At 57.1% G+C, this 24,851-nt stretch overlaps 3 protein-coding genes across 3 annotated transcripts; 2 read left to right on the forward strand and 1 right to left on the reverse strand.

Annotated features, from left to right (window-relative positions):
* Nucleotides 1-27: 27 nt before the first annotated feature.
* DDB1 (damage specific DNA binding protein 1) lies at nucleotides 28-12,276 on the forward strand. Its single transcript, XM_050335113.1, has 27 exons — nucleotides 28-187; nucleotides 1,123-1,271; nucleotides 1,364-1,480; nucleotides 2,639-2,860; nucleotides 3,621-3,735; nucleotides 3,846-3,943; nucleotides 4,600-4,758; nucleotides 5,098-5,181; nucleotides 5,319-5,435; nucleotides 6,072-6,174; nucleotides 6,291-6,366; nucleotides 6,439-6,547; nucleotides 6,738-6,916; nucleotides 7,004-7,167; nucleotides 7,250-7,357; nucleotides 7,568-7,775; nucleotides 7,873-7,968; nucleotides 8,126-8,237; nucleotides 8,664-8,787; nucleotides 9,001-9,165; nucleotides 9,535-9,629; nucleotides 9,736-9,906; nucleotides 10,582-10,691; nucleotides 10,933-11,102; nucleotides 11,197-11,299; nucleotides 11,498-11,621; nucleotides 11,757-12,276. The coding sequence occupies exons 1-27, from the start codon at nucleotides 127-129 to the stop codon at nucleotides 11,838-11,840; spliced, it is 3,423 nt and encodes a 1,140-aa protein (XP_050191070.1). The 5' UTR covers nucleotides 28-126; the 3' UTR covers nucleotides 11,841-12,276.
* A 1,240-nt stretch (nucleotides 12,277-13,516) lies between these two features.
* VWCE (von Willebrand factor C and EGF domains) lies at nucleotides 13,517-18,740 on the forward strand. The gene is given in 21 exon segments (XM_050335797.1): nucleotides 13,517-13,638; nucleotides 13,640-13,848; nucleotides 14,378-14,472; nucleotides 14,621-14,636; nucleotides 14,898-15,026; nucleotides 15,111-15,227; nucleotides 15,297-15,413; nucleotides 15,688-15,816; nucleotides 15,915-16,192; nucleotides 16,266-16,359; nucleotides 16,427-16,509; nucleotides 16,595-16,682; nucleotides 16,785-16,870; nucleotides 17,022-17,139; nucleotides 17,422-17,507; nucleotides 17,645-17,741; nucleotides 17,816-17,898; nucleotides 18,058-18,148; nucleotides 18,230-18,312; nucleotides 18,453-18,570; nucleotides 18,573-18,740. Coding segments are annotated over 21 exon segments (2,289 nt in total). The 3' UTR covers nucleotides 18,623-18,740.
* A 1,158-nt stretch (nucleotides 18,741-19,898) lies between these two features.
* LOC126651026 (pepsin A-like) lies at nucleotides 19,899-24,124 on the reverse strand. Its single transcript, XM_050336498.1, has 10 exons — nucleotides 23,946-24,124; nucleotides 22,182-22,360; nucleotides 21,959-22,103; nucleotides 21,456-21,573; nucleotides 21,125-21,243; nucleotides 20,846-21,045; nucleotides 20,632-20,748; nucleotides 20,414-20,552; nucleotides 20,245-20,337; nucleotides 19,899-20,155 (listed from the first exon to the last, which is right to left on the reverse strand). The coding sequence occupies exons 2-10, from the start codon at nucleotides 22,235-22,237 to the stop codon at nucleotides 20,006-20,008; spliced, it is 1,137 nt and encodes a 378-aa protein (XP_050192455.1). The 5' UTR covers nucleotides 22,238-22,360; nucleotides 23,946-24,124; the 3' UTR covers nucleotides 19,899-20,005.
* Between the last annotated feature and the right edge of the window lie 727 nt (nucleotides 24,125-24,851).

Genomic DNA, 24,851 nt, shown 5'->3' on the forward strand with positions numbered 1-24,851 from the left:
CGGCCTTCCCAGCGGGCCAGAGCGGTCGGGCGAAGTTAGTTCCGCCGGAAGCGGCGGCGGCGCGGAGAGGCCGCGCTGCTGGTTTCCTCCCGGTTCCTCCCGCGGCCTCCCCCGGCACCCCCAAACATGTCCTACAACTACGTGGTGACGGCGCAGAAGCCGACGGCCGTCAATGGCTGCGTCACCGGTACCGCGCGGCGGCGGCTGGGGGGACACCCCCCGGTTTGGGGGGGTTCGGTAGCGGAGGGGGTTTGGGGGTCCCCAGGCGAGGCGTTTTGGGGTCTCTGGCGGGGGTTTGGAGGCTCGGGGGGATGGCTGGGGTACGAGGGAGTTTGGGGCGTCCCGGAGGGGATTTGGTTACAGGGGGTTTGGGCTCCTGCGTGGGTTTGGGGGACAGGGAGGGTTTGGGGGCCCCAGGCGGGGTTTTGGGGGACAGGGCGGGTTTGGGGACACAGGGGAGGTTTGGGCTGCAGAGAAGTTTTAGGATATGGGGGTGTTGGGGGCCTGGGGGGATTTTAGGGGCCCCATGGGGAGGGTTGTTGGGATACGGGAGGATTTGGGGGGTGTGTGGAGTTTTGGGATAGGAGAGGAGTTTGAGGGTTCCAAGGGATGTTGGGGTATGAGGGGGAGAGATTGGGAATATGGGGAGATTTTGGCGTACGGGGGAATTTGGGGGCTACAGGGAGGTTTGGGGTATCAGGGGGACTTTGGGGTCCGTGAGAAGGGGGTTGGATGGGGGGATCTGGGGGCACTGGAGGGGAATTTTGGATGTGGAGAGGATTTGGGGGTCCCAGGGGGTTTTGGGGTATAGGGGGGGTTTGGGAGATACAGGAGAAGTTTTGGGATATGGGGGGACCTGAGGGATTTTGGGATGCTGGACATGGGGATCCCAGCTCTGTACTGGGGTGGGGGTGCAGCAGGTGTTGAAGAAACCCCGGGAATGTGAATTCCCGTGGAAAGCCGACAAGGGAAGGGAGATTCCAGGGACAAAATGCGGAGCCCGAGCTCTGGGAACGCAGTTCCTGAGTGGGGCTGTGGGGGAGGAATTGGGAATTCTGGGAGGAGGCAAAGTGAAGATCGGCAGGATATCCCTGAGGTGGGATATCTTCCCGCTTCTCCCAGGACACTTCACCTCCTCCGAGGACCTGAACCTGCTGATCGCTAAGAACACGCGACTGGAGATCTATGTGGTGACGGCCGAGGGGCTGCGGCCCGTCAAGGAGGTGGGAATGTACGGCAAAACTGCCGTCATGGAGCTCTTCCGCCCCAAGGTGCGTCCCAGGAAAACACCCAAAGGGCCAGGGTGGGAGGGATTTTCCCGGCACAGCCTCCTCTGGACGGTGTGTCCGTGTTTTCTGCGCAGGGGGAGAGCAAGGACCTGCTGTTCATCCTGACGGCCAAGTACAACGCCTGCATCCTGGAGTACAAGCAGAGCGGCGACAGCATCGACATCATCACCCGCGCCCACGGCAACGTCCAGGTGAGGGAAGCACGGCGGGAACGCCTGGAATGGGAATTCCCGGCCCCGCTGGATCAGTGCCGCTGGATTTGGGATGAGTCACCTGCTACCTCGGGTGTTTCCAGGGTTGCCCTCTGGCTCTGTGAGGATTTGTGGCATTATTCCCTTCTGTGGGCTGGGAATTCGTTCCAGGGCCTCACAAGCCGTGCAGGGAAGGATTTATTCCCAATATTCCAGCTAAACAGTACGTGGAATCGTGGAATGGCTTGGGATGGCAGGGACTTAAATCCCCTCCAGCTCCACCCCCTGCCAAGGGCAGGGACACCTCCTACTATCCCCGGCTGCTCCAAGCCCTGTGCAGCCTGGCCTTGGACACTTTCAGAGATGGGACAGCCACAGCTTCTCTGGGAATCCATTGCAGGGCCTCCCCACCCTCACAAGGAAGGATTTATTCCCAATATCCCATCTAAACAGCACATGGAATCCTGGAATAATTCTGGTGGGCTTCTGAAACTCATCCAATTCTACTCCCTATACCGTGGGAAGGGACACCTTCCCTAGACCAGGACAAAACTGTGTTCTTGAGAATAATGAATATGGGATGATAAATGAAATGTAAATAAAATTAGTGCCCCAAACAGAGTGTAAGGCCCAGTTTTCCTTGGGAAATGAGTCCTTTGGGAATTCGTGGCCGTTGTTTGCTGGGGTAGCGTTGAGAATGACGGGCAGCAGGTGGAGGTAGGAATGTCCTGTTGGGAATATCTGGGAAAAGTCCTTAATCTTCCCATGCCAGGGGGACACGTGGAGGTGCCAAAGTCGTTCCCAGCCGAGGAACTCCAAGGGATCTGTTGGAGCTGATAACAGGGCTGGGTTTTGGGAGGAGGATTTTTGGTCACAGTTATCAAATCAGAGACCAGGAAAGGGCTGTGGCTCCTCTGGATCATCCAGTGTGAAGTTGGGGCTGGAAAATCAGGTTTAGGGGCTGATCCCAGAGTGCCATATTCCCAGGAGAGAAAAAGTGGTGTGGGAGCAATTCCAGGTGGAAAAGCAGCTCCTCCTTAGGCTTGGTGGCTTTTCCAGCTGGAATTCTGGGGGCTGGTTTTCCTGGAGGCCCCTCAGGGATCTTTTCCCGGCACTAATCCCCTTCTCCCTTCCCTTCTCCGTGGATTCGTCCTCCAGGATCGCATTGGCCGACCCTCCGAGACTGGGATCATCGGGATCATCGATCCTGAGTGCCGGATGATCGGGCTCCGGCTCTACGATGGCCTCTTCAAGGTCATTCCCTTGGACAGGGAGAACAAGGAATTAAAGGCCTTCAACATCCGCCTGGAAGAGCTCCAGGTCATCGACGTGAAGTTCCTCTACGGATGCCAAGCTCCCACCATCTGTTTCGTCTACCAGGTACGGCTTTTCCATGGAAAATCCACATGAATTCCTGGGCAGCTTAGCCTTGGGTGGGAATGTTTTCCTTGTTAAACCCTCCGGAGGAGCTCGTGGATCATTCCAGCAATTGGATTAGATCCAGGATGAGTTGTTTCCCTGAGCAAGACTTGAGCCTTTCCAAAAAAAACAAGGCAATTGGGATTTTTAGGAGGCAGCTCCAAGTGTAAAGGTGATCTGTGATCCAAAACCTCTCCCATCACCTGGCTCTTCAAGGAAAGAGCATTCCAAGGCCTTCTCCAAACCCTTATTTTAATCCAAAGAGCCATTGCTGTGCTGACTGAGTGAAGGATTAGTTTTCCTTTGCCAAATTCTAGGTTATCCCGTGGCAGCAGTGATTCCATTATTCCCTGTTTGGGCACTGCTGGATCCTCCCAAATTGTTCCTGAGTCAAGGAATGGGGGAGAAGCCACTTTGCCACCACACAGCTGGGATTTGAGGGAACAATTGGGTGATCAGAAGGCTTTCCAACCTTCGTGATTCCAAGATTCCATGTCTAACACTCAGAAATCCTTGGAGGAAGAGTGGGATCTTATAAAGCTCTGGATTATTTTGATTCCTGCCTGTGGAAAGGAGGATTTTCCCAAGCAGCTACCTTCATTCCTTTTCAATTTATTAACCATTATCCCGGGATTTGGACCAAACAGAGCAGCAGGGAGTGGTTTTGCAGGAGATGAGGTGGAATTTCCTTATTTCTGGGATCTTGTGTCTTTTTTTCCAGGACCCTCAGGGCCGGCATGTGAAGACGTACGAGGTGTCCCTGCGGGAGAAGGAATTCAACAAAGGCCCCTGGAAGCAGGAAAACGTGGAGGCCGAAGCCTCCATGGTCATTGCAGGTGGGGAAAGATCCTTCTTCCAGTTTTGTTTGTTTTTTTTTTCTAGCCTGGATGCCTCAGTTTTTCCACACGGGAAAAGACTCATGGGATATTTGTTGTCATTCCCGCAGTTCCGGAGCCCTTCGGAGGCGCGATCATCATCGGGCAGGAATCCATCACCTACCACAACGGGGACAAATACCTGGCTATTGCTCCTCCCATCATCAAGGTGGGTGGGTGTGGAAATCCAGGACTGAATCCCATGGAATTCCTCCTTGCCCAGTCCTGAACCCCGCAGAATTTCTCCTTTCCTAGTCCTTATAGGCAGGAATTCCAACTGCTGCCATCCCAGGCCTGGCTTAATACTACTTGGACTTCCAGAGGTTTGACTTTCCAAACAGTCACCTTTGGATCCATGATCTGTGGAACTCTTGGAGAAGGGGCAAAACCTGGAATGTTTGGGCCCCTTGGAATGGGATTAATTAAGATTTAACGTGTGGTTTGGACAAAATTCAAAGTGGGAGCCTGGCTTTGTTTCAGGCAAAAATATGGATGAGCCCCTTGGAGACTTGGGAGGCAGAGAACAACAGACTTAGGGATTTTGAGATGGAGGTTGGATTTATGGGGTTTGTGGGAATAACAGCCCACTTCCTACATTTAGTGGGAGCAATGGCATGGCTGAGGTGCTGCTCCAGGCTGGAATTACCAACCAAAAGTCCTTTTAGGCTAGAAATAAGGAAAGAACCCTAAATCTTGGATGAAAAAAGTGGGAGCCTGGAGCTCTGGGATAGTGAGTCTGGGATCCTGAAGCAGGGAACGAGTCACCAGAACTCCAGTTTTGGGGCTGTTCCAGTGGATTCCAAGAATTCCCTCCTTTCCCTGCAGCAAAGTACCATCGTGTGCCACAACCGCGTGGATCCCAACGGATCCCGGTATTTGTTGGGAGACATGGAAGGAAGGCTCTTCATGCTACTCCTGGAAAAGGAGGAGCAGATGGATGGCACCGTCACCTTGAAAGACCTGCGTGTGGAGCTGCTGGGAGAGGTAGGCCTCACATTTCCTGGGATTTTCCCAAGCTTGGAAAGGCTCTGTGCAGGAATTGTGTGGGATGGTGATTCTATTCCTGTTTTTCGCAGCTGTAACCTGTTGGTTGCTGGGAAATTCCTTCTTAAATTCACACCATCTTCCCGTTTTTCACACCTTCTTCCCAGTTTTTTCCCCTATTGCTTCCACACTGTTTCCCTGGAGAAGCTCAGACTGTGGGATTTAACAAGGGCTTAAATCCTCTTCCCATGCCCAGGGATTTCCTGTTGGATAAGCAGTTTAGTAGTGGTGCTCTCAAGGTATTCCAGAGGCTTTTCCATGCCTTTTCCCAATTCCCAGACATCCATAGCGGAGTGCCTGACCTACCTGGATAACGGAGTGGTGTTTGTTGGATCCAGGCTTGGAGATTCCCAGCTGGTGAAGGTATGTGGCTACTTCCTCCTGGCCTGGATTCCCACCAAAACCTGGGGATGTGGATAAATTTTCCCGCTCTTCTCCTCGCCTGTCCTTTTTATCCCGCTCCTTGGAAGCCATTGATTTATCATGGTGTTTGTTCCCAGCTCAACGTGGACAGCAACGAGCAGGGATCCTATGTGGTGGCCATGGAGACCTTCACCAACCTCGGGCCCATCGTGGACATGTGTGTGGTGGACCTGGAAAGACAAGGGCAAGGACAGGTATCCCTGATCCTGCTTTTCTTTCCTTGCTCCTGGGAATTTCTGGGCTAGCCAGGTGTACCTGTGTGTTGTCCGTGGAATCCCGGAATGGTTTGGGTTGGAAGGATCATCTGGTGCCAACTCAGTGTTCCACTATCCCAGGTTACTCCAAGCCCTGTCCAACCTGGTCTTGGACAATTCCAGGGGTGGGGTAGCCACAGCTTCCCTGGAAAAGAACAGGAAAAGGCTGTTTATTGTAGGATCTTGGAGTCACATCCAGGTGCTGGGATTGTGTTAAGTGTTTTCCTGAAGTGGTAGGAGGTTAATTCCTGGATATCCATGGGGAAGGGTCTGCCTTCATGCCATGGGGGAGGACCAGCTGCCAAAAAAATTCCTTGGAGGAGATGCCCACAGAAATCATGGATGTCCCATCCCTGGAAGTGTCCAAGGCCAGGCTGGACAGGACTTGGAGCAGCCTGATCTAAATGGAATGTGGAAATCCCACAGAAAGGGATGAAACATTTGAGATCCCTTCCAAGCCAAACCATTCCAGGATTCTGTGATCCTGAGACGGGTTCCCCGGTTTCCCATTAACCCACAGAGGGGTGGGAAAACTTTGCGGCCACAGTTGGTAAATCCCACCTGCTTCTCCTCCAGCTGGTCACCTGCTCTGGCGCCTTCAAAGAAGGATCCCTGCGGATCATCCGCAATGGCATCGGGATTCACGAGCATGCCAGCATTGACCTACCAGGAATTAAAGGTGAGGAGCGTGATCCATGGTGTCCCACGGCCTGGTAGGGAACATCACGGGCATGGGTGACGTTGGGATGTGGAATTGAGAGGAGTTACGTGAGGAATTGTGGCCTCTTTTCCCAGGCCTGTGGCCGCTGAGGTCGGATCCACACCGGGAGACGGACAATACCCTGGTGCTCTCCTTTGTTGGCCAGACCAGGTAAAGGAGGATCCTTGATCCAGAGCTTTCACCACGTGCCAGAGCAGGAATTAATGGGAATTCCCTTTCCAGGGTTCTGATGTTAAACGGGGAGGAGGTGGAAGAGACGGAGCTCACAGGATTTGTGGATGACCAGCAGACATTTTTCTGTGGGAATGTGGCGCATCAGCAGCTGATCCAGGTGATTCCAGCTTGGAGCAAACGCAGATATGGCTCTCCTGGTGATCTCTATGGATCATGAGGGGAATCTAGGGTGTTGTCAGGATGCTGGGATCAGCAAATGGGATCCTGAGTTCCTGTTTCTAAGGGATACAGAGTACAGGGAGGTTCTTGCTTGCCTTTTCCATGATTTTTCCATGCTCTCTTCCCAGATCACCTCGGCCTCCGTGCGCCTGGTGAGCCAGGAGCCCAAATCCCTGGTGAGTGAGTGGAAGGAGCCCAATGGGAAGAACATCAGTGTGGCCTCCTGCAACACCAATCAGGTGGTGGTGGCCGTGGGAAGAGCCTTGTTCTACCTGGAAATCCGGCCCCAGGAACTCCGGCAGATCAGGTGAGGCAGCACATCCCACCTCGAGCGCTGTGGGAGCATGGGGATTCAGGATTGTGACGGGCACCTGTGCTCCTTCCTCCCTCCCAGCTGCACGGAGATGGAGCACGAGGTGGCCTGCCTGGACATCACTCCCTTGGGAGACTCCAACGGGATGTCCCCGCTCTGCGCCATCGGGCTCTGGACTGACATCTCCGCCCGCATCCTGAAGCTCCCATCCTTCGAGCTGCTGCACAAGGAAATGCTGGGAGGAGGTGGGAGCTTCCCAAGGAGAATGGGGCAGCCACTGGCCAAGCCCTGAGTGGCCTCATCCATCTTTTTTCCCGCTTCCCACAGAGATTATCCCACGCTCCATCCTCATGACAACGTTTGAGAGCAGCCACTACCTCCTGTGTGCCCTGGGGGACGGAGCCCTCTTCTACTTCGGGCTCAGCCTGGAGACAGGTGACCTTTGCCCTTCCTTTTCCATGTTTTCTCCATGCCTCTGGAATGCTTTCATGCGTTCCCAGCCACGGGCGGTGGGAATTGGTGGATTTCTCTGGAGGAAGGAGCCAGATCTTTTTTGCGCTCCTTCCATCCCAAGGTGTCGCAGGGGATCCCAGGGGTTGTTTTCCCCTCCCAGGAGATCCCAATGGCTGTTTTCCCTGAATCCAGGCTCACTGAGCGACCGGAAGAAGGTGACCCTGGGCACGCAGCCCACAGTCCTGAGGACATTCCGGTCCTTGTCCACCACCAATGTCTTCGCCTGCTCCGACCGTCCCACCGTCATCTACAGCAGCAACCACAAGCTGGTCTTCTCCAACGTCAACCTCAAGGAAGTCAACTACATGTGCCCCCTCAATTCCGACGGGTATCCTGACAGGTGAGCTCTGGGATGCGCCGGGATGCGGAGCACAGAGGAGTTCTTGCTGTTCCACGCCCCTTTTCCATGATTTTTTCCCCCTCTTCCCCTGGGGCAGTTTGGCACTGGCCAACAACAGTACCCTGACCATCGGGACCATCGACGAGATCCAGAAGCTCCACATCCGCACTGTTCCCCTCTACGAGTCGCCCAGGTGAGCTGGGAAGGATTCCTGGGATGAGGATTCCTGGGATGGGGGAGGGTGGTGGTGTCACCAGCCCGGGGTGGGCTCAGAGAGGGAGCGAATGGCTCATGTTGCCTCCAGGGCTTCCCTGGAATGGCCTATCTCAGCTCTCCTGTCTATCCTGCAGGAAGATCTGCTACCAAGAGGTATCCCAGTGTTTTGGGGTGCTTTCCAGTCGGATCGAGGTGCAGGATGCCAGTGGAGGCACCACGGCCCTCAGGCCCAGTGCCAGCACCCAGGTGAGAACCCAGCCTGGACCATCCCTGCTCTGTGGGGATATAATTTCCCAGGCCAAATCCAAGTTTTCCTTGACAGTCTTTCCTTCCAGAGCTGTGAAGGAGTTTCTCCTTCCAAGAGTGGGCTGGTGGGGTCTCTCCATGGGGGCGACCAGCTCCTGCTTCCCACGCCTCTTTTCCTGTGATCCGTTTATTTTTGGGTGTTGTCCCTTCCATATCCCATATGGGCTTCTTTGTGTTTTTCCCAGGGATCCACCTCTGGAAGCCACAGTTCCCTCACTCAGTCTCCCTGCAGGAGCAGGGAGTGTGTCCCTTTACTCATTCCCTACTCCACCTTCTCTTCCATCCGTTATCCTGCTCCCTGGTTGCCTCAGGCTGTGTGGACACACCAAGCAGCACCAGGATCTGATGGATTTACCCGTTTTCCAGGCCTTATCCAGCAGCGTGAGCACCTCCAAGCTGTTTTCCAGCAGCACCGCTCCGCATGAAACATCCTTTGGAGAGGAGGTGGAAGTTCACAACCTGCTCATCATAGACCAGCACACCTTCGAAGGTACCTGTCCCATCCCAAAATGCAGCTTTTCCCACCTGGAAAACCCCATGGTTGAGGCTGGGGATCCTCAAAACAGGTGCAAATCCGGGATTTTGTGTGTTCCTGGAAGAACATCAACCACAAGGTTTAGGGAGTGGCACTGGTTGATGGTGGGGTGCAGGAGAGGGAATGTCCAGGATCCCAAAGTTTCTTCTTTTCCCACTTTCTGCCCAGTGCTCCATGCTCACCAATTCCTGCAGAATGAGTATGCCCTGAGCCTGGTTTCCTGTAAGCTGGGAAAAGATCCCAACACCTACTTCATCGTGGGCACTGCCATGGTCTATCCCGAGGAAGCCGAGCCCAAGCAGGGCCGGATTGTTGTCTTCCACTACTCCGATGGTAAGAGCAAGGGCTTCCCACCTGGAAACATCCCACTTTTTGCTCAGATGAGCTTCTCACACCCTGGAGCAGGCTAAGCTTTTCCCAAGGGAAGTGCCTGCAGGTGGGATTTGTCCCAGTGTGTCCCCTTTCCCTCCATCTCCCTGAGAAGCCCAGAAATCCCTCTCCAGCCCTGGATTCTGGGATTTGCTTCCGCATCTCCCAGAAATCCCTCCCCTGTCTTGGATTCTGGGATTTCCTTTGTGTGTTGTGCTGTTCCCGTGTCACTTTTCCCTCTGAGGGAGTTTTTCAAGAAGGAAAGTTCAGGGCTGTCCCTTTCACTTCCAACTCTTTGGATAAAGCCCCTGGTGATTCCCAGCTGTATTCCAGGGAAGCTGCAGAGCCTGGCTGAGAAGGAGGTCAAGGGAGCCGTGTATTCCATGGTGGAATTCAACGGGAAGCTCCTGGCCAGCATCAACAGCACGGTAAGGGCCGGGAGCGTGCGGGTGGCTCTGGAGCAGAGCCGGCTCTTCCGGGAGCATGTCCCGGCTCCCGGAGCATCCCAATCCGTGCGGGGATCCCATCCCGCAGGTGCGGCTGTACGAGTGGACGGCGGAGAAGGAGCTGCGCACAGAGTGCAACCACTACAACAACATCATGGCCCTCTACTTGAAGACCAAGGGGGACTTCATCCTAGTGGGAGACCTCATGCGCTCCGTGCTGCTCCTGGCGTACAAACCCATGGAAGGCAACTTTGAGGAGGTGCGGGAGCAGCGCCGGGAAGTTGAGAGGGATGGAGGAAAGGAGGAGTCTGGCTGGAACAGAGTCAACTGGAGGATTTGCAGGGATTCCCCTGGGATGGATCTTCCAGGAAGGAGCAGGGGTGGGGGTGGGATGGGATGGAACCTTCAGGAAAGCTGGAGGAGCGTTCCCAGCTCTTGGGAGCAGGGGAAGCTTTGGAAGCTTCAGGAAAGCTGGGAGAGCATCCCCAGCCCTTGGGAACAGGGCAAGCTCTGGCACTCTCAGGAAAAGCTGGAGGAGCACACTGGGAGCAGTGGAAGCTTCAGGAAAGCTGGAGGAGCATTTCCAGGGTGGGAATAGGAGAAGCTTTGGAAGCTTCAGGAAAGCTGGAGGAGTATCCCCAACCCTTGGGAGCAGGGGAAGTGCCATCTGGGATTCCTGGAGTCCACTTGGAATAGTTTAGCTGCAGTCTGGGGGTTTAAATCCCTGGGAGTGGCTTTGGCACAGCCTTCTCCATGTTTTCCCAGGGCCACTCAGGTCAGGATCATCTCCAGGAGGCACTTGGTGCCTTTCCTGCTTTCTGGAGCAGAGAGAGACAAGCTGGATCCTACCTTGCTCCCAAATATGGGTGGGATGAGGATGCTGCATCCCAGCCCAGCCCATCTGGACACACCGTTGTCTCCTGTTCCCTTCCAGATTGCCCGGGATTTCAATCCCAACTGGATGAGTGCCGTGGAGATCCTGGATGATGACAATTTCCTGGGAGCAGAGAACGCTTTCAACCTGTTTGTGTGCCAGAAGGACAGGTGGGTTAGGATGGCATGGCATGGCATGGCATGGCATGGAACCTTCAGGAAAGCTGAGGGAACATTCCCAGCTCTTCCTGGAGCAGGGGAAGCTTTGGAACCCTCAGGAAAGCTTTGGGAGCATCCATGGGGTGGGAACAGGAGAAGTTTTGGAAGCTTGAGGAAAGCTGGGGGAGCATTCCCAGCCCTTGGGAGGAGTAAAGCTCCAGAGTCCCCCCATCCTGAGTGTTTGGAATTCCAGTGCGGCCACGACGGATGAGGAGCGGCAGCACCTGCAGGAAGTGGGATTATCCCACCTTGGGGAATTTGTCAACGTCTTCTGCCATGGATCCCTGGTCATGCAAAACCTGGGAGAGACTTCCACGCCCACCCAGGGCTCCGTCCTCTTTGGCACTGTGAACGGGATGATCGGTGAGAGCATCCCCGGGAATCCTGGAATGCTTCGGGCAGGAAGGGACCTTTAAAACCCATCCAGTTCCAAGCATTCCCAGTATTCCCGTTGCAGGACTGGTGACATCACTGTCAGAGAGCTGGTACAATCTGCTCCTGGACATGCAGAACAGGCTCAACAAGGTCATCAAAAGTGTTGGGAAGATCGAGCATTCCTTATATCCTTTGGGATTCCAACCTGGAACCTGTTCCCGAGGGTGGGGTGGGTTTCTCGGTGGGATCAGGTTGGGGCAGCCGTGGAAATAAAGTTGGAAAAGCCCTCCGAGGTGACAGAGTCAAGCCATTAACCCGGTACTGCCGAGGGTACCACAAAGGAGTTCTTCCCTGTGGATTTGGCTCCTTGACGGATCTGGCACCTGGAGGTCCTTCCACACGGAGCGGAAGACGGAGCCGGCCACAGGATTCATCGATGGAGACCTGATCGAGAGTTTCCTGGATATCAGCAGGCCCAAGATGCAGGAAGTGGTGGCAAACCTGCAGGTGAGTTCGAGAATGTGGCCTCGGGTTCAGGAATCCAGGCTCAGTAATTCAGGGAATCCCCCGTAAAAAAACCCTAAATCCACACCTTCCTGGATCATCTGGGAATGTCCCCGATACCTTTCCCTTCCCGTGCAGATCGACGATGGCAGCGGGATGAAGCGGGAAGCCACTGTGGATGACCTGATCAAGATTGTGGAGGAGCTCACCCGGATCCATTAGCAGGATTTGGGATCATTCCCTACCCCTGGAGCCAGGGAATCCTTCCCCAGCCATGCCCAACACCAGAGGGACCGGAATGTCCCAAGGAAGAGCAGCTTGTTAGGAATTTGAGGGGGGTGTCAGTCACTTCCCGCTGGGATTCATGGATGCTGGGGACTTGGCTGTGCCCAGAACTGTCCCTTCCCTTGGGTGATCCACTGGGATGCGATTCCCTCTTCCATGGTGTCTTTAGATTTGACTCGTTTTTTTGGCTTTTGATCCTTTTTTTTTTTTTTTTTTTTTTGATTCCCTGTGTTTTATTGGAAGAGGAATCGAAGCTGGAGGAGCAGCCGAGCAGGATAACTCTCCACAGGATCCATTCCTCGCTCAGGGTGGGAATTCTGGGAAGCTCATGTCGATTGCGGAGTTTTACCAAATAAAGTAGTCCAAGAGGAAAGATCTGTGTCCTGAGGAATCACAACCATGGCCTCACCTGGGGGACCTTGGGAACCCCTGTTTTCCAGGTGCATTTTTCTGGGATCTGTAGGGAATTTTAGCTCCTTACCTGGTTACCAGTGGCACTGGGAATTCCCTGAGAGGCAGATTTTTGGCTCAATTTTTAGGGAAACCTGGATTTTCCAGCCTCTGGTTGCTCATTAATAATCCTCCTCCTGGTCTCCCACCTTCTTCCTCATGGAATTTGGGGGTTATCCTGGATCTTGCCATGCTCTCCCCAGCCTGGATCTCCCCATAGCTCCACGTTAACCCCCCCATATTCCATTCTGGGCAGGTTTTCCCAAAATCCTTCCCTCCCTGAGCTCCAGTTTGTGCTGGAAGCATCCCAGTCTCCCACTTCTATCCTAGAATTTCTGAGGAGGCCACAGGGAGAAGCCTATATTTGGACATCTCTTCCAGGAGCCAGAGGGAGCAGGAGCTGACCCTGGACTCTGCTCCTGGTTTTATTTCCTCGGGCTTTATTTACCTGCCTGGAGCAGCTCATTCCCAAAATTTGAGAGGCCTATGGAGCAGATCTTTAAAGTGCTATCCCTTTCCAACAAAACGGGTGCCAATGGAATGCTGGCACCCTCCTTTTTTTGGCATGTGCCGGGGCTGGATCAGGATTTATCCCTTCCCAGGACCACAGGGCCACTTCGAGGGCCAGGAGCTGGGATTTAGGATCACATTCCTCTAGGAAAAGACCTTGCTGTGGCAGTACCACGGCTCCTGCATCCTTGATTCCAGCAGGGACCCCTCCCAGCAGCTCCAGTTGGGAATTGCTGTGTCTTGCAGGGGTGATCCCAACCTTTGGGCAGGATTGTAAGGGAAAATCCATGCTGGATTGGGAATTTTGCAGGCTGCAGTGCCCTTTGGTCCCTGGGATCAATCATTACCTGCCTGTGACCTTCGCTTCATTCCCAGCTCCAGGAGGGGTTGAGGAGCTGGGGGTAGTTGGGAGAGCCTGGAATGGGGAGTCCCATAGGCCCCCCTCTCCCTTTGGGATGCATCCCACTATCCCAGCTCCGCTTTGGCCCCTTTATCCGCCGCGTGCAGGGCTGGGAAGGCCTCCAGGAGGAGGAGGAGGGGTGGGAAGAGGCGAGGCCGGAGCTTTGCCAGATGTGGGAAAGGAGGGAAAAGGGGGATACATTCCCTGCTGCTTCCCAACGCCTTGGGGACCCCTGTCGCAGTCCACCGCGATAATGTCTGGGCTGACTCCACTCATCCCAGGCGAGCGGGACAAACTCGGGATGATCCCAGACCCGCCGTGGGTTTGGGGGGTGGGTGGGAGCCGCTGGCGCCGCTCCCGCCCCGCTCCGATCCCGCATTGTTCCCGGCTCGGCGGGAGGAGGAGGAGCAGGGCCGAGGGCCAGCGGGAAGGGAGGCGGGAAGGCGGGAGCCGGGAAGTGCTGGAGCCGCCTGTCATGTTGGTGCAGCTGCTCTTCCAGGCTGCCTGTGTGTCCCTGCTCCTCTCCAGCGGCCAGTCCAGGGGGTATCCCGGGAGGAAGAAGCCGGGAAGCTTTGCAGTGGAAAGGTAGAGATGGGTCACCCCCAGCTTTTCCTAATCCTTTTTCTAGCTACACCTGGGATGGGCAGCTCCGGCTATCCCTGCATTCTGCTGCCTCCATCCCAGCTGGACAGGTTGGCACCCCGCAATTCCCTCCCTCTTCCCAGGTCCAGAGGAGCATGACCCTGCTCCCTGCATCCCTGTCTTGCTTCCATCATCCCTATCCTTCTCCCTGCAGCCCTGTCCTGCTCCCCACATCCCTGTCCTTCTCATCCCTGTCCTGCTCCCCATATCCCTGTTCTGCTCATCCCTGTCCTTCTCCCTGCAGCCCTGTCCTGCTCCCTGGACTGAGATTTTTGGGATGACTAGGACACAACCCTCCCTCCCTATCCCACCTTATTTTGGGGTCCCTCTGCTCCTGGCCCCCTGCCATTCCTGCCTCCTCCTGATCCAAGCCATACTCTGCTTCCCCTGGACACGTCCTGGCATTCCCAGGCCCTTTGCTCCATCGGGGAGGGACAGGGACAGGGTGGCCTCAGGCTCTGGTGTCCCACAGGCGCCGTGGGGGGCCCCACGTTTGCTTCCCGGGCTCTGGTAGCAGATGTTGTCCTGGCTGGATGCTGTCCCCGGGCAGCGGGAAGTGCACCCTGCGTGAGTCCGGGACTCTAGGGGGGTGGTGGGGGTCCCTGCTCCCATTCCCACATCTCCTATTCCTGTTCCCTCAGCGCTCTGCTCCTTCGGCTGTGGGGGCGGTTCCTGCGTCGCTCCCAACATCTGCCTGTGCCCAGATGGGGAGCAGGGAATCACCTGCCCAGGTACGTCCCAAGGGATGGGGAGGGCTGTGACTCCATGGACACCAGGCTGGACCCCTTCCCTCTCCGTGCCACAAATCCCAAGGGATGGAGGTGGCCCTGTCCTGGCAGGGCCCGTTGCTCCTCGTCCCCTCCCCTTGCAGGATTCCAAGCACCATCCCCATCCCCGGCAGGATCATCCCTGAGGCACCCACAGATCAGGGTGGGAGCTGGGTGCTCCTGGGGTGTCCCTGGTGCCTGGTTGACTCCATATCCATACCCCAGATCTGCCGGGAACATGCGGGGAGTACGGCTGTGACCTGTCCTGTAACCACGGTGGGTGCCAGGAGGTCGCCCGAGTGTGTCCCGTCGGCTTCTCCATGGCGGAGACTCCCACCGGCGTCCGCTGCACTGGTGAGCGGGAACAGGAATGTCCCGATGGGAGCAGGCAGCTGGAGGTCCACATCCCAAATCCAGCCGTTCCCTGTGTCCCCCCAGACATCGACGAGTGCCGGAACGGGGCCTGCGAGGGGCTGTGCGTGAACACGGAGGGTGGATTTGTGTGCCAGTGTGGCTCCGGCCGGGAACTCTCCACGGATCGGCGCAGCTGCCACGGTGCGCGGGGGGCTGGAAGGGAGACCAGGAATCCCAAGGGATCCTGACCCTCATCCCACCCCCTCCCAGACATGGATGAGTGCCAGGCCACGCCGTGCCAGCACCGCTGCGAGAACAGCGTCGGGAGCTACCGCTGCTCCTGCCGGCCCGGATACCAGCTCCATGGGAACCGGCATTCCTGCCTGGGTGAGTGCTGGGATGGGGCCCTTCCCGCTCCAGGACGTGAATTCCCAGGGGAGGCAGGTGGCCATGGGCCCCTGAGCACTGTGCCAGATCCTCATCCCTCTACATGCCCTGAATCCCAAGGGACGCAGTTGTCCATGAGCCCACAATCCCAGTGGTGCCACCTTATCTCTGTCCTTGCCTGGGCCGTGCTGGGAGCACATCCCAGTGCTCTGGGCTCCTTCCTGGGCCACATCCCAGGACACAGCACCTCCTGCCACGTTCCCTTTTCCCACAGATGTGGACGAATGCCGGCGGCCAGGAACACGCCGCTCCTGCCAGCACAGCTGCCACAACATTCCCGGGAGCTTCCGCTGCTCCTGCCGCCCCGGATACCGGCTCAGCACGGACAGGGTGTCCTGCGAAGGTATCCGTGTCTTTCTCCAGGCTGGGATAGCGGAGCAGGATGCTCCCGCTCCTTGCTTACCGCAAGTGACATCTCTTCCTTCCTGAATTCCTTCCCAGGGTATCCCAAATCCATCCTGGTCCCGTCACCCATCCTGCAATCCCTGCAGCACCCACCCACCCTCATCCTGCTCCCTCCCAGCTCCCACCTGCTCCCGAGGGGATCCGCCTCTCCCCACATCCCAGTGGCAGCTCCCGGAACCCAATTCCCACCCTCTGCTCCGTCCCTGTCTCCTGGTCCCTCCATCCCACCATCCCCTCGCTGTTGGCACCGCGGCCTTTCCCGGGAGCCCAGCGCTCGCTGGATGGAGCCGGGATGCCAGAGCTGCACCTGCCAGGTGAGAATCCCACCATCCCACTCCTTCCCTCGGCACCATTCCAACCTGGGATGAGCCACATGTGTGCTGGCAGGACGGGCGAGTCCTGTGTGATGCCGTGAGCTGCTCCACTCCCTGCTCCCACCCGCTTCCTGCTCCGGCTGGGGGGTGCTGCCCCACCTGCACAGGTGAGTCCCGGTCCCCCTGGCCCCGCAATTCCCGGAATATCCCTCCCTGATACTCCCTGGATCACAGGATGCCTCCACGAGGGGGTGGCCAGAGCAGAGGGCGACGTCTTCTCCCCATTCGATGGGAATTGCACTGTCTGTGTCTGCTTGGTGAGCTGGAGCAGGGTGGGAGAATCCCCCCGGCGCCCTGGGGACCTCCCAGCCTCGGGGACCCTCATCTCACCTTCATCCACAGGCTGGGAATGTCTCCTGCCTTTCCCCGGAATGCCCCCCAGGCTCCTGCCCCAGCCCCTCTCCATCCAACTGCTGCTCCTGCCATCCAGGTGAGACCCCCAATCTGGGGCTGTGGGGACCCCCGGCCTGGGATGAGGGTTCTGGAGGATCCACGCTCAGATCTCCGGCCCTCCTGACTCTACTTTTCCCAGCAAAGTGCAGTTTCCGGGGTCACACATACACACACGGAGCCCGGTTCAGCCTGGATGGGGAAGGATGCACCACCTGTGTCTGCCAGGTGGGCACATCCCAGGGGTGGGGATCCCACGGGATGAGGGTCCCCAAGGCTGAGGGTCCCCAGGGATGCAGCTGCTGTGGGGGGTATCCCAGCTCTCTTCAGGCTGGGGCTGGATGTGGGGACGTCCAGTGACACATTCCCGTGTTCCCAGGGTGGGGAGGTGGAATGTTCCTTCGTTCCCTGTCCCATCCTGGACTGTCCCCAGCATCAGCAGCACCTGCGTCCTGGGCAGTGCTGCTCCTCCTGCCGGGACCCTCCGGCCCCCACTGGTCAGTTGGGATAGGGATACAGCTGGGAATGGGGAGGATGGGATAAGGGATAAACTGGAGACAGGGGGAGTGGGAAGTGGGGAACAGCTGGGGGGGAAAAAAAGAGGTTGGAATGTGGGGGACAAGCTGTGGGGTACACTTGGGGATGGGAAAGGTGGGGGGGGATATGGGGATACTTGGGGATGAAGAGGGTGGGAGATTGGGAATACCCGGGCCCAGGAGGGGGGAAAGGAAGGGGAGGGTGGATTTTAGGGGCCAGCTGGGTACAGGGAGCCTTCCCAGGTTGCTTCCTGGACGACAACGGCGTGGAGTTTCCCGTGGGACAGCTCTGGTCTCCGGGCGATCCCTGTGAGTTATGCATCTGCCAGGTGAATGAGAACCTCCTCTGCTTCCCTCCTGCTCCCTGTCCCCGTCCCTGCTCCCCATTCCCGCCCTCGGGCTGCCTGTGGACCCCCCGGCGGGTTTGGGAATGCCGGGGTGCCTGTGGAGGTGTTTCCGCCCGCAGGCAAACGGCTCCGTGAGCTGCCGGCGCACGGAATGCCTGGAGACCTGTCCCTATCCCATCCGGATCCCCGGGCAGTGCTGCCCCGACTGCTCCGCAGGTGAGGAGGCCCTGGAATTCCCGCCTCGGAATTCCGAGCCTCCCAGGGACCCAGGCGAGCCGCTCTGCCCGCAGGCTGCGCCTACATGGGGCGGGTGTTCTCCAACAACGAGACGTTCCCGTCGGAGCTGGATCCGTGTCTCAGCTGCATCTGCCTGGTGAGGGCGGGGCCGGGCACCCCCCAGAGGTTTCGGGGCTCCAGCTCCACGGGCTCATCCCGACTTTTTTAACTCCGTTGCAGGAGGAAAAAAAAAAAAAAAAAAAGCTGCGGGGGCGTTCCCGGGGGTTCCTAACGGGGTCTCTCCGGTCTCTCGCAGCTGGGATCGGTGGCCTGCTCGCCTCTGGAATGTGCTATCGTGTGCTCCTACCCCTTCCATCCCGAGGGCCGCTGCTGCCCTGTTTGTGACGGTAAGGGGGGGGTCCCCAAACCCCCCAAGCCCTTCGGAGTCCCCCCGAGCCCCCTGAGCGTGTCCATCCCCCCCCTCCCAGACTGCAACTACCGGGGTAGGAAGGTGGAGAACGGGCAGAGCTTCACCCCCGAGGGCCAGCCCTGCACCCGCTGCTCCTGCCAGGTGAGGAGGACACACCCCACCAGGGGGTGACCCCAGGGTGTCCAGGAGGTCCCCGTGCCCGCGGGGTGCCCGTGCCGGTGCCACTGTGCCCCGCGGGGGTTGGCAGGGCCGGCTGACCCCCCGTGTCCCCCCCGTGCCAGCTCGGGGAGGTGACCTGTGAGGAGCGGCCGTGCCCCCACTCCTGCTCTGAGCCCCCAGCCATTCCTGCTCCCTGCTGCCCACCCTGCCCAGGTAATGGGATTCCCGAACCTCCTGGCACTGGGGGACCCCCATCCCAGGCTGGGGGTCCCGGGGGAGAGGCAGGAGCTGACCAAAGTCATCCCTGTGCCAGCCACAGACATCCGGCTCCCGCTGCAGGGCACTGACCTCGCCCCATCCCTATCCCTGGCCCAGTCCTTGTCCCTGTTCAACTCCCTGGCCCCATCCTCATCCCCGTCCCCATTCCCATCCTCGTCCCTATCCCCATCCTCATCCCTATCCCCATCCTCGTCCCTATCCACATCCTCGTCCCTATCCCCATCCTCGTCCCTATCCCCATCCTCGTCCCTATCCCCATCCTCATCCCTATCCCCATCCTCGTCCCTATCCCCATCCTCGTCCCTATCCCCATCCTCGTCCCTATCCCCATCCTCGTCACTATCCCCATCCTCGTCCCTATCCCCATCCTCGTCACTATCCCCATCTTCATCCCCATCCTCATCCTCATCCCCATCCCAATCCCTGTCCCCATCCTCATCCCTCTCCTCCTCCTACTCCCCATCCTCATCCTCCTCCCAGTCCCCAATCCCTAAGGATTCACCCCCTGGCACCTCCCACCCCAATCGCCCCAAATCCCGCCCCCGCCTGGCCCAGCTCCTGCTTCCCAACACATCCGCCCCCCCCAGCCCCTCTCCCGGGATTTGGGATGCCGGGGATCCCCCTCCCACCAACCCTGATCCCTCTGGACACCCCTCGGTGCCACTCGAACCCCTCTCCGAGGCCGCAGCCCCCCCAGATCCCACGGGCTGCTCCGGCCCCGAGGCTCAGGGATCCCTCCGGAATGTGGATCCCACTGCGGTGCCACCGGACAGAGGGAAGAGCCCCAGGTGCCGAGTGCTGGGAGGAGGAGGAGGATGAGGAAGAGGAGGGGGGTCTGCAGGATCAGGCCCCTGGGGAGGAGGGGCGACTGAACCCCTCCCCACCAATAAATGCATCCTGGTACTTATTCCCTGTCCCCTCCTGCTTGGGAGCACGCGGAGCCCCGGGGCTTGTCCTCAGCGTGAATTTTGGGATGAGCGGCCTCTGCAGGATGAGGAGGGAAGTGCTGGAGTTGGAGTCTGGGGACAGAGGGGGACGTATCCCGCCGGGATCCCCAGGGATGAGGATCCTCAAGGCTGGGAAGACCCCAGGGATGAGGGTGCTCAGGGATAAGGGTCCCGAGGGCCGGGAGGTCCCCAGGGATGAGGATCCACATGGATGAGAGTCTCCGTGGACAAAGGTCCCCAGGGATGCAGGTGAGGGTGACACCCACTGGTGTCCAGGGACACAGCACATTCCCAGGAATGCCCTGTCCTTCCCAAAGACACACGGCACAGGGGGGGCTTCTCCACACCTTTATTGTCCTCGGGAGCGGCAGGAGGGGCCAGGAAGGCCAGGAAAAGGGACATCCCTGCCAGCCCCCAAGGTGGGAACCGCCGGGAGCCCCCATCCTGGCTCAGGGCAGCCGGGACAGCCCCACCTTGTTGTTGGCCCTGTCGAAGATGACGTAGTATTCCCGGATAAACACATCCCCGAGGATCCAGAGCTCGCCCTCCTCCGTGGGAGCATCCATGCCTTGGAATCCCAGGCTGCACAACCCGCCACTCTGCTCCGGGCACACGGAAGGGGGGGGTCACCAGCTGTGGGATCCCCCGCCCCGTGTCATTCCAGCCCTGTTCCCAGCGGGATGCTCACCCGGATCACGTAGGCTCTGGCCGGCACCGGGAATGCTTGGCCGTGGATGTGGAATACAAGGTCGGGCAGTTTCCTGGCAGCCTCGCAGCTGATCTGGGGAGGGGACAGGGTGGGTCAGTGGCTATTCCAGCCGGGAAAAAACATCCTGGGAAGCGTCCCAGGGGCTCACCTCGCCGTTGGAGCTGGCGCCGAGGGTGCTCATGAGGATCCGGAAGGCTCGGACGGGCATGGCCAGCAGGGATGTTCCCGTGTCTACGATGGCCTGGCATCCTGAGGAACAGGCTGCTGGCGCCCCGCCAATGGAGACCCTGGAAAAAGGGATGCAGGGTGAGCTTGCTGAGATTGGTATTCCCCAAAAACACTGGTGGGGGAGCTTCCCGGGAATACCTGTCCATGGTGATCTGCCAGTAGGTCTCAGCAGAGAGCGGGATCCAGGAGATTCCTTTGGTGGTGTAATAGGGATCGATGGCACCGAACAGGACAAAGCTTCCAGCTTGGCCATCCCTGAAAAGTGGGATCCATCCAGGGATTTCCCACCGGGAAACCAGCACCAGCAGGAGAGAAGTGGGAGAACTCCTGAGCGGCTCCAGCCGGGATTTACCTGCTCAGGTAGACAGAGAAGAGATCCCGATCCACGAGCCTTTCCATCATCATGTTGTCGAAGACCGGAGTGGCTCCGGAGGAGGCGATGCTTGGGAATGCCAGTCCCAGGATCCCGTCGAAGGGGGTGTAGTAGAAGAAATCCCCCGGCTCCGTCTCTGCCAGCCCGAAAATCTGGTTACGGACATCGATCCCGGCGACCTGGGAAAGGGAGACAGGTATGGATTGGAATCCCGGGGATCCTCGATCCCATGAGACGGGAAGGATGGAGCGGCCCTACGTTGACGGTGTCGTATCCTAGGACTCCGGACATGCTCCCTGTGCCGTAGGCGATGAACAGGGTGTCATTGGTGCTCAGGAAGGTGGAGGAATCCGCGGGATTGAAGCGGTTGTGGTTCCCTGAAAGGGCCAGGAAGGAGGGAGTCACAGGAATGAGGCCACTGGGAATGAGGGTGGCACCTCAGTGTCCCTGGGAGAGGCAGGGCAGAGCCATCCCTGGCTCCCAAGGCCTGGGGCATTCCCCGTTGTCCCAGAAGCCACAGGGCTGCTGGACACATTCCGGACACCCAGACACACTCCGGACACGTTCCCGACACATTCCAGACACCTACTGCAAGCCGGGCTGGAGCAGAAGACAGAGGGAACCCACAGGTTGGAAGAGCCAGTGTCAAAGACAACGGTGAATTCCTGGGCTGGAGTCCCGATGGAGATGGTGCCGAAGTACTCGTCCTGTGGGAGCAGGATGGGGAAGGAAGAGTGGGGTGGGGATAATGCGATGGGATAGTTGGATGGGAAAGGGGTTAATGTGGAGGGGATAGTGGGATAGAGAAGGGGAGAGTAGAAAGAGGATAGTGGGATGGGGAAGGGGAGAGTGGAATGGGGACAGTGGGATGTGGAAGTGGTTAGTGGGGAGAGGATAGTGGGATTGAAAAGAGGATAGCATGAATGGGATAGTGGGATGGGGAAGGGGTTAATGGAGAGAGAATAGTGGGAAGGGGGTAATGGGATGTGGAAGGAGTTAGTGGGATGGGGAGGTGGGAGAGGAAAAAGGATAGTGGGATTGGAAAGGGGATAGTGGCCCCTGTGCCCCCTGATCCCGATCCCATTCCCTCACATCCATGTAGTTCTGCAGGGGCTCCACAGCGATCCCAGGGAAGTACTTGGCAGCCAGGTTATCAGGATGCTGCTCCAGGAAAGTCTCCAGCAATCCCTGCTCCCGCAGCCTCTCCCGCAGCGACTTCATCTTCTTCAGGGACACCCTGTGGACACAGGGATCCGTCACTGGGATCATCCCACATCCCGCATCCTTTGGGACAGGGGCCCTTCCTGGCGCTCACCTGGTCCCCAGGCCCTGGGCCAGGACCAGCAGGGAGAGGAGTAGGAGCAGCTTCATGGTGGGAGCTGAGGGAACTTGCGCCTCCGATCCCGCTCCTGCTCCTTATATCCCGGCTCCCGTGTTTGGCCAGCGGCTCCGATAAGGAAAGCAAACAGCTCCCGGGATTCTTATCACAACGTCCTTAAGGAAGGCAGAGAGGGAGGGGGGGGAATGTCAAGCCCTTGTTCCCAGGGGTGAATTGGGGATGCTGGGATGGGAGGGAAGTGCTCCCGGTGTCCCGAGGGAAGGCGCTGGGAGCTGGTGGGAATGGGGGGTTATGGTTGTCCCTTGGATCCCCCCTATTCCTGGCTGGAGGGATTGATCCCTGGATTGCGGCTCCCCAGGGATGAGGCAGCCAAGGCTTTCCTGGGAGATCCAGGGCCTCATTACCCTCACAGGGAAGGATTCATTCCCAATATCCCACCTAAAGCCACCCTCTGGCAGTGGGAAGCCATTCCCTGTGTCCTGTCATTCCACGCCCTTTTCCAAGGTCCCTCTCCACCCCTCCTGGAGTTGCTTTAGGGGCTCCAAGGTCTCTCCAGAGCCTTTTCCTCCAGCCAATCCATGCAGGATTTTCAGGCTGCCAGCTCCAGATTTTCCATTCTAGGAATCAGCCAAGCCCTTCCCCTTCCCAAACCCCTCCAGCACATCCCATCCTCCTTTTTTCCTCTGGGATAATCCGCTGCTTCATCCCTTTCCTCCCAACATCCCCCAGAATCCTTATCCATTTCACTCCCCCCATGGAATTCAGCCCAAATCCTCGGATTCTTTTGTTTTTCCGAGCTGGGAATGGGGCTGATTCCAAGGGAAGAATTCCAGCTCTGGCCTTAGGGAGCCTTTGATCTCCTCCAGGACAAGGTGACCGTCCCAGGATCCACGTGGTGCCTTGAGGGAAGCCAAGATTCCCGGCCCAGCTCCAGTGACCTTCAGCATTCCAGCAGCATCTGAAGCTGGGCTTTCCCCCAGCTGCTCCCACTTTCACTCCACAGCTGGTCCCAATTCCACATCAGCACCGGGAAAGGGTGAGAGGGATGAAATCCCAGTGGAAGCAAGACGTGGAAGTGTTGCAGCAAAGCCAGAGGAGGGCACAGAGGTGATCTGAGGGATGGGAAAGGCTGGGAGAGCTGGAATTGGCCAGCCTGGAGAAGAGGAGCTCCAGGGAAATCTTGGAGCCTCTCCTAGTGCCTCGAGGGGCTCCAGGAGAGTGGGAGAGGGATTTTGGGAATGGAGAGACAGGACAAGGGGAAATGGCTCCAAACTGGAAAAAGAGCAATTTAAATGGGATATTGGGAATAAATCCTTCCTGTGAGGGTGGTGAAGCACTGGAATGGATTTCCCAGGAAAGCTGTGGCTGCCCCTGGAACTGCCGAAGGCCAGGCTGGAAAAGGGATTGGAGCAACCTGGAGTAGTGGAAGCTGTCCCTGTAAACTTGGAGCTTCTGAGTTTTCCCTATTTTGGGGCCAAAATAGGAGGGAAAACAAAAATATTCCCTTATCCCAGAGCTGTTTATCCCTTTAATTCCCATAGCTGCTGTCCCTGGGGATCAGGACTCCAGATTTTCCAATGGATAGTTTTTGCCCAGGGATGGGAAGTTTTAGGACAAGTTCGTTGTAAATCCCACTGGATTTTTTTTGATGAATCCTTATCTCCAGCGGGGAAAAGCAGGAATTAATGTTTACCACTAATTAAATCAGGAATAAAAAGGTGGGAGGATGGAAAAACTAACCCTTTGGGGATGTGAACCAGCTTTTCCTCCTCAGGGAGAAACAGGGATTCCCAACCTTGACAGGGAAATTCAGAGAACCTGGAAAAACCCTTCCTGGAGCTGCGATTTTAGGTTGGGAGCAGGTGACCGAGGCCTCCCTGTCCCCGCTTTCCTTGGCACCAGAAGGCACCAAAGGATGGGAAGATCCCAAAAAAATCCTGATCTGGATCCACTCCCGATCCAGCCAGAGATTCCTGGTCAAACCCTCCCTCCCAAAACTTTATGCTTGCTCCAAGAAAATCCTGAAACGCCACTTGGGATGGATTGAACTCCCCCGGGAATCACCCTCTGGATCAATATTTCCTGATTTTCCAGCTTTTGGGACATCAAAAGCTTGGGAACTTCCTTAATTTTATCAAAAAAAAAAATCCCTAATGGAGTCAGGGCTTATCTTGGAATGGATTCAGGAAGGAAACTTGTTTTCCAGGCCCTGTTCCCAGTTTTTCTTGTCCCTTTATCACCCTGGAGTTTTATCGGAGCTGTCAGATGAAAGGAGGAAATTCTGAGGCTCCTGAGGAGACAAATCTCCGGGATTTGCTTAAAAATATTGAATTAAGTTATCAAGGATCTTGGCATTCCCTGTGGGAATGGAATTCTGAGGGACAGGGACCTCAGATAACCTTTTCCTGCCTGATTTTGGGTGGGATTAACAAAAAATTCAAGGGAAAAAAAAAAAAAAAAAAACAGGTAACCATCTTTTATGGGAATGAGGGAGATTAATAAGAAAATAATGGGAACATCCCTTAAAAAGGAAATATTATCCCAATTGTTACTGCTGGATAACATATTTAAAAGGATGTTTACCCATTTATTCCTTGCAAATCTAAATGCAATTTAATTTATCCTTAATCCTTACGTTTTAATGTA

This window comes from Myiozetetes cayanensis, unplaced genomic scaffold, assembly GCF_022539395.1.
Source record: "Myiozetetes cayanensis isolate MyiCay16 unplaced genomic scaffold, myiCay2020 scf6-25, whole genome shotgun sequence".
NCBI classification, from domain to species: Eukaryota; Metazoa; Chordata; class Aves; order Passeriformes; family Tyrannidae; genus Myiozetetes; species Myiozetetes cayanensis.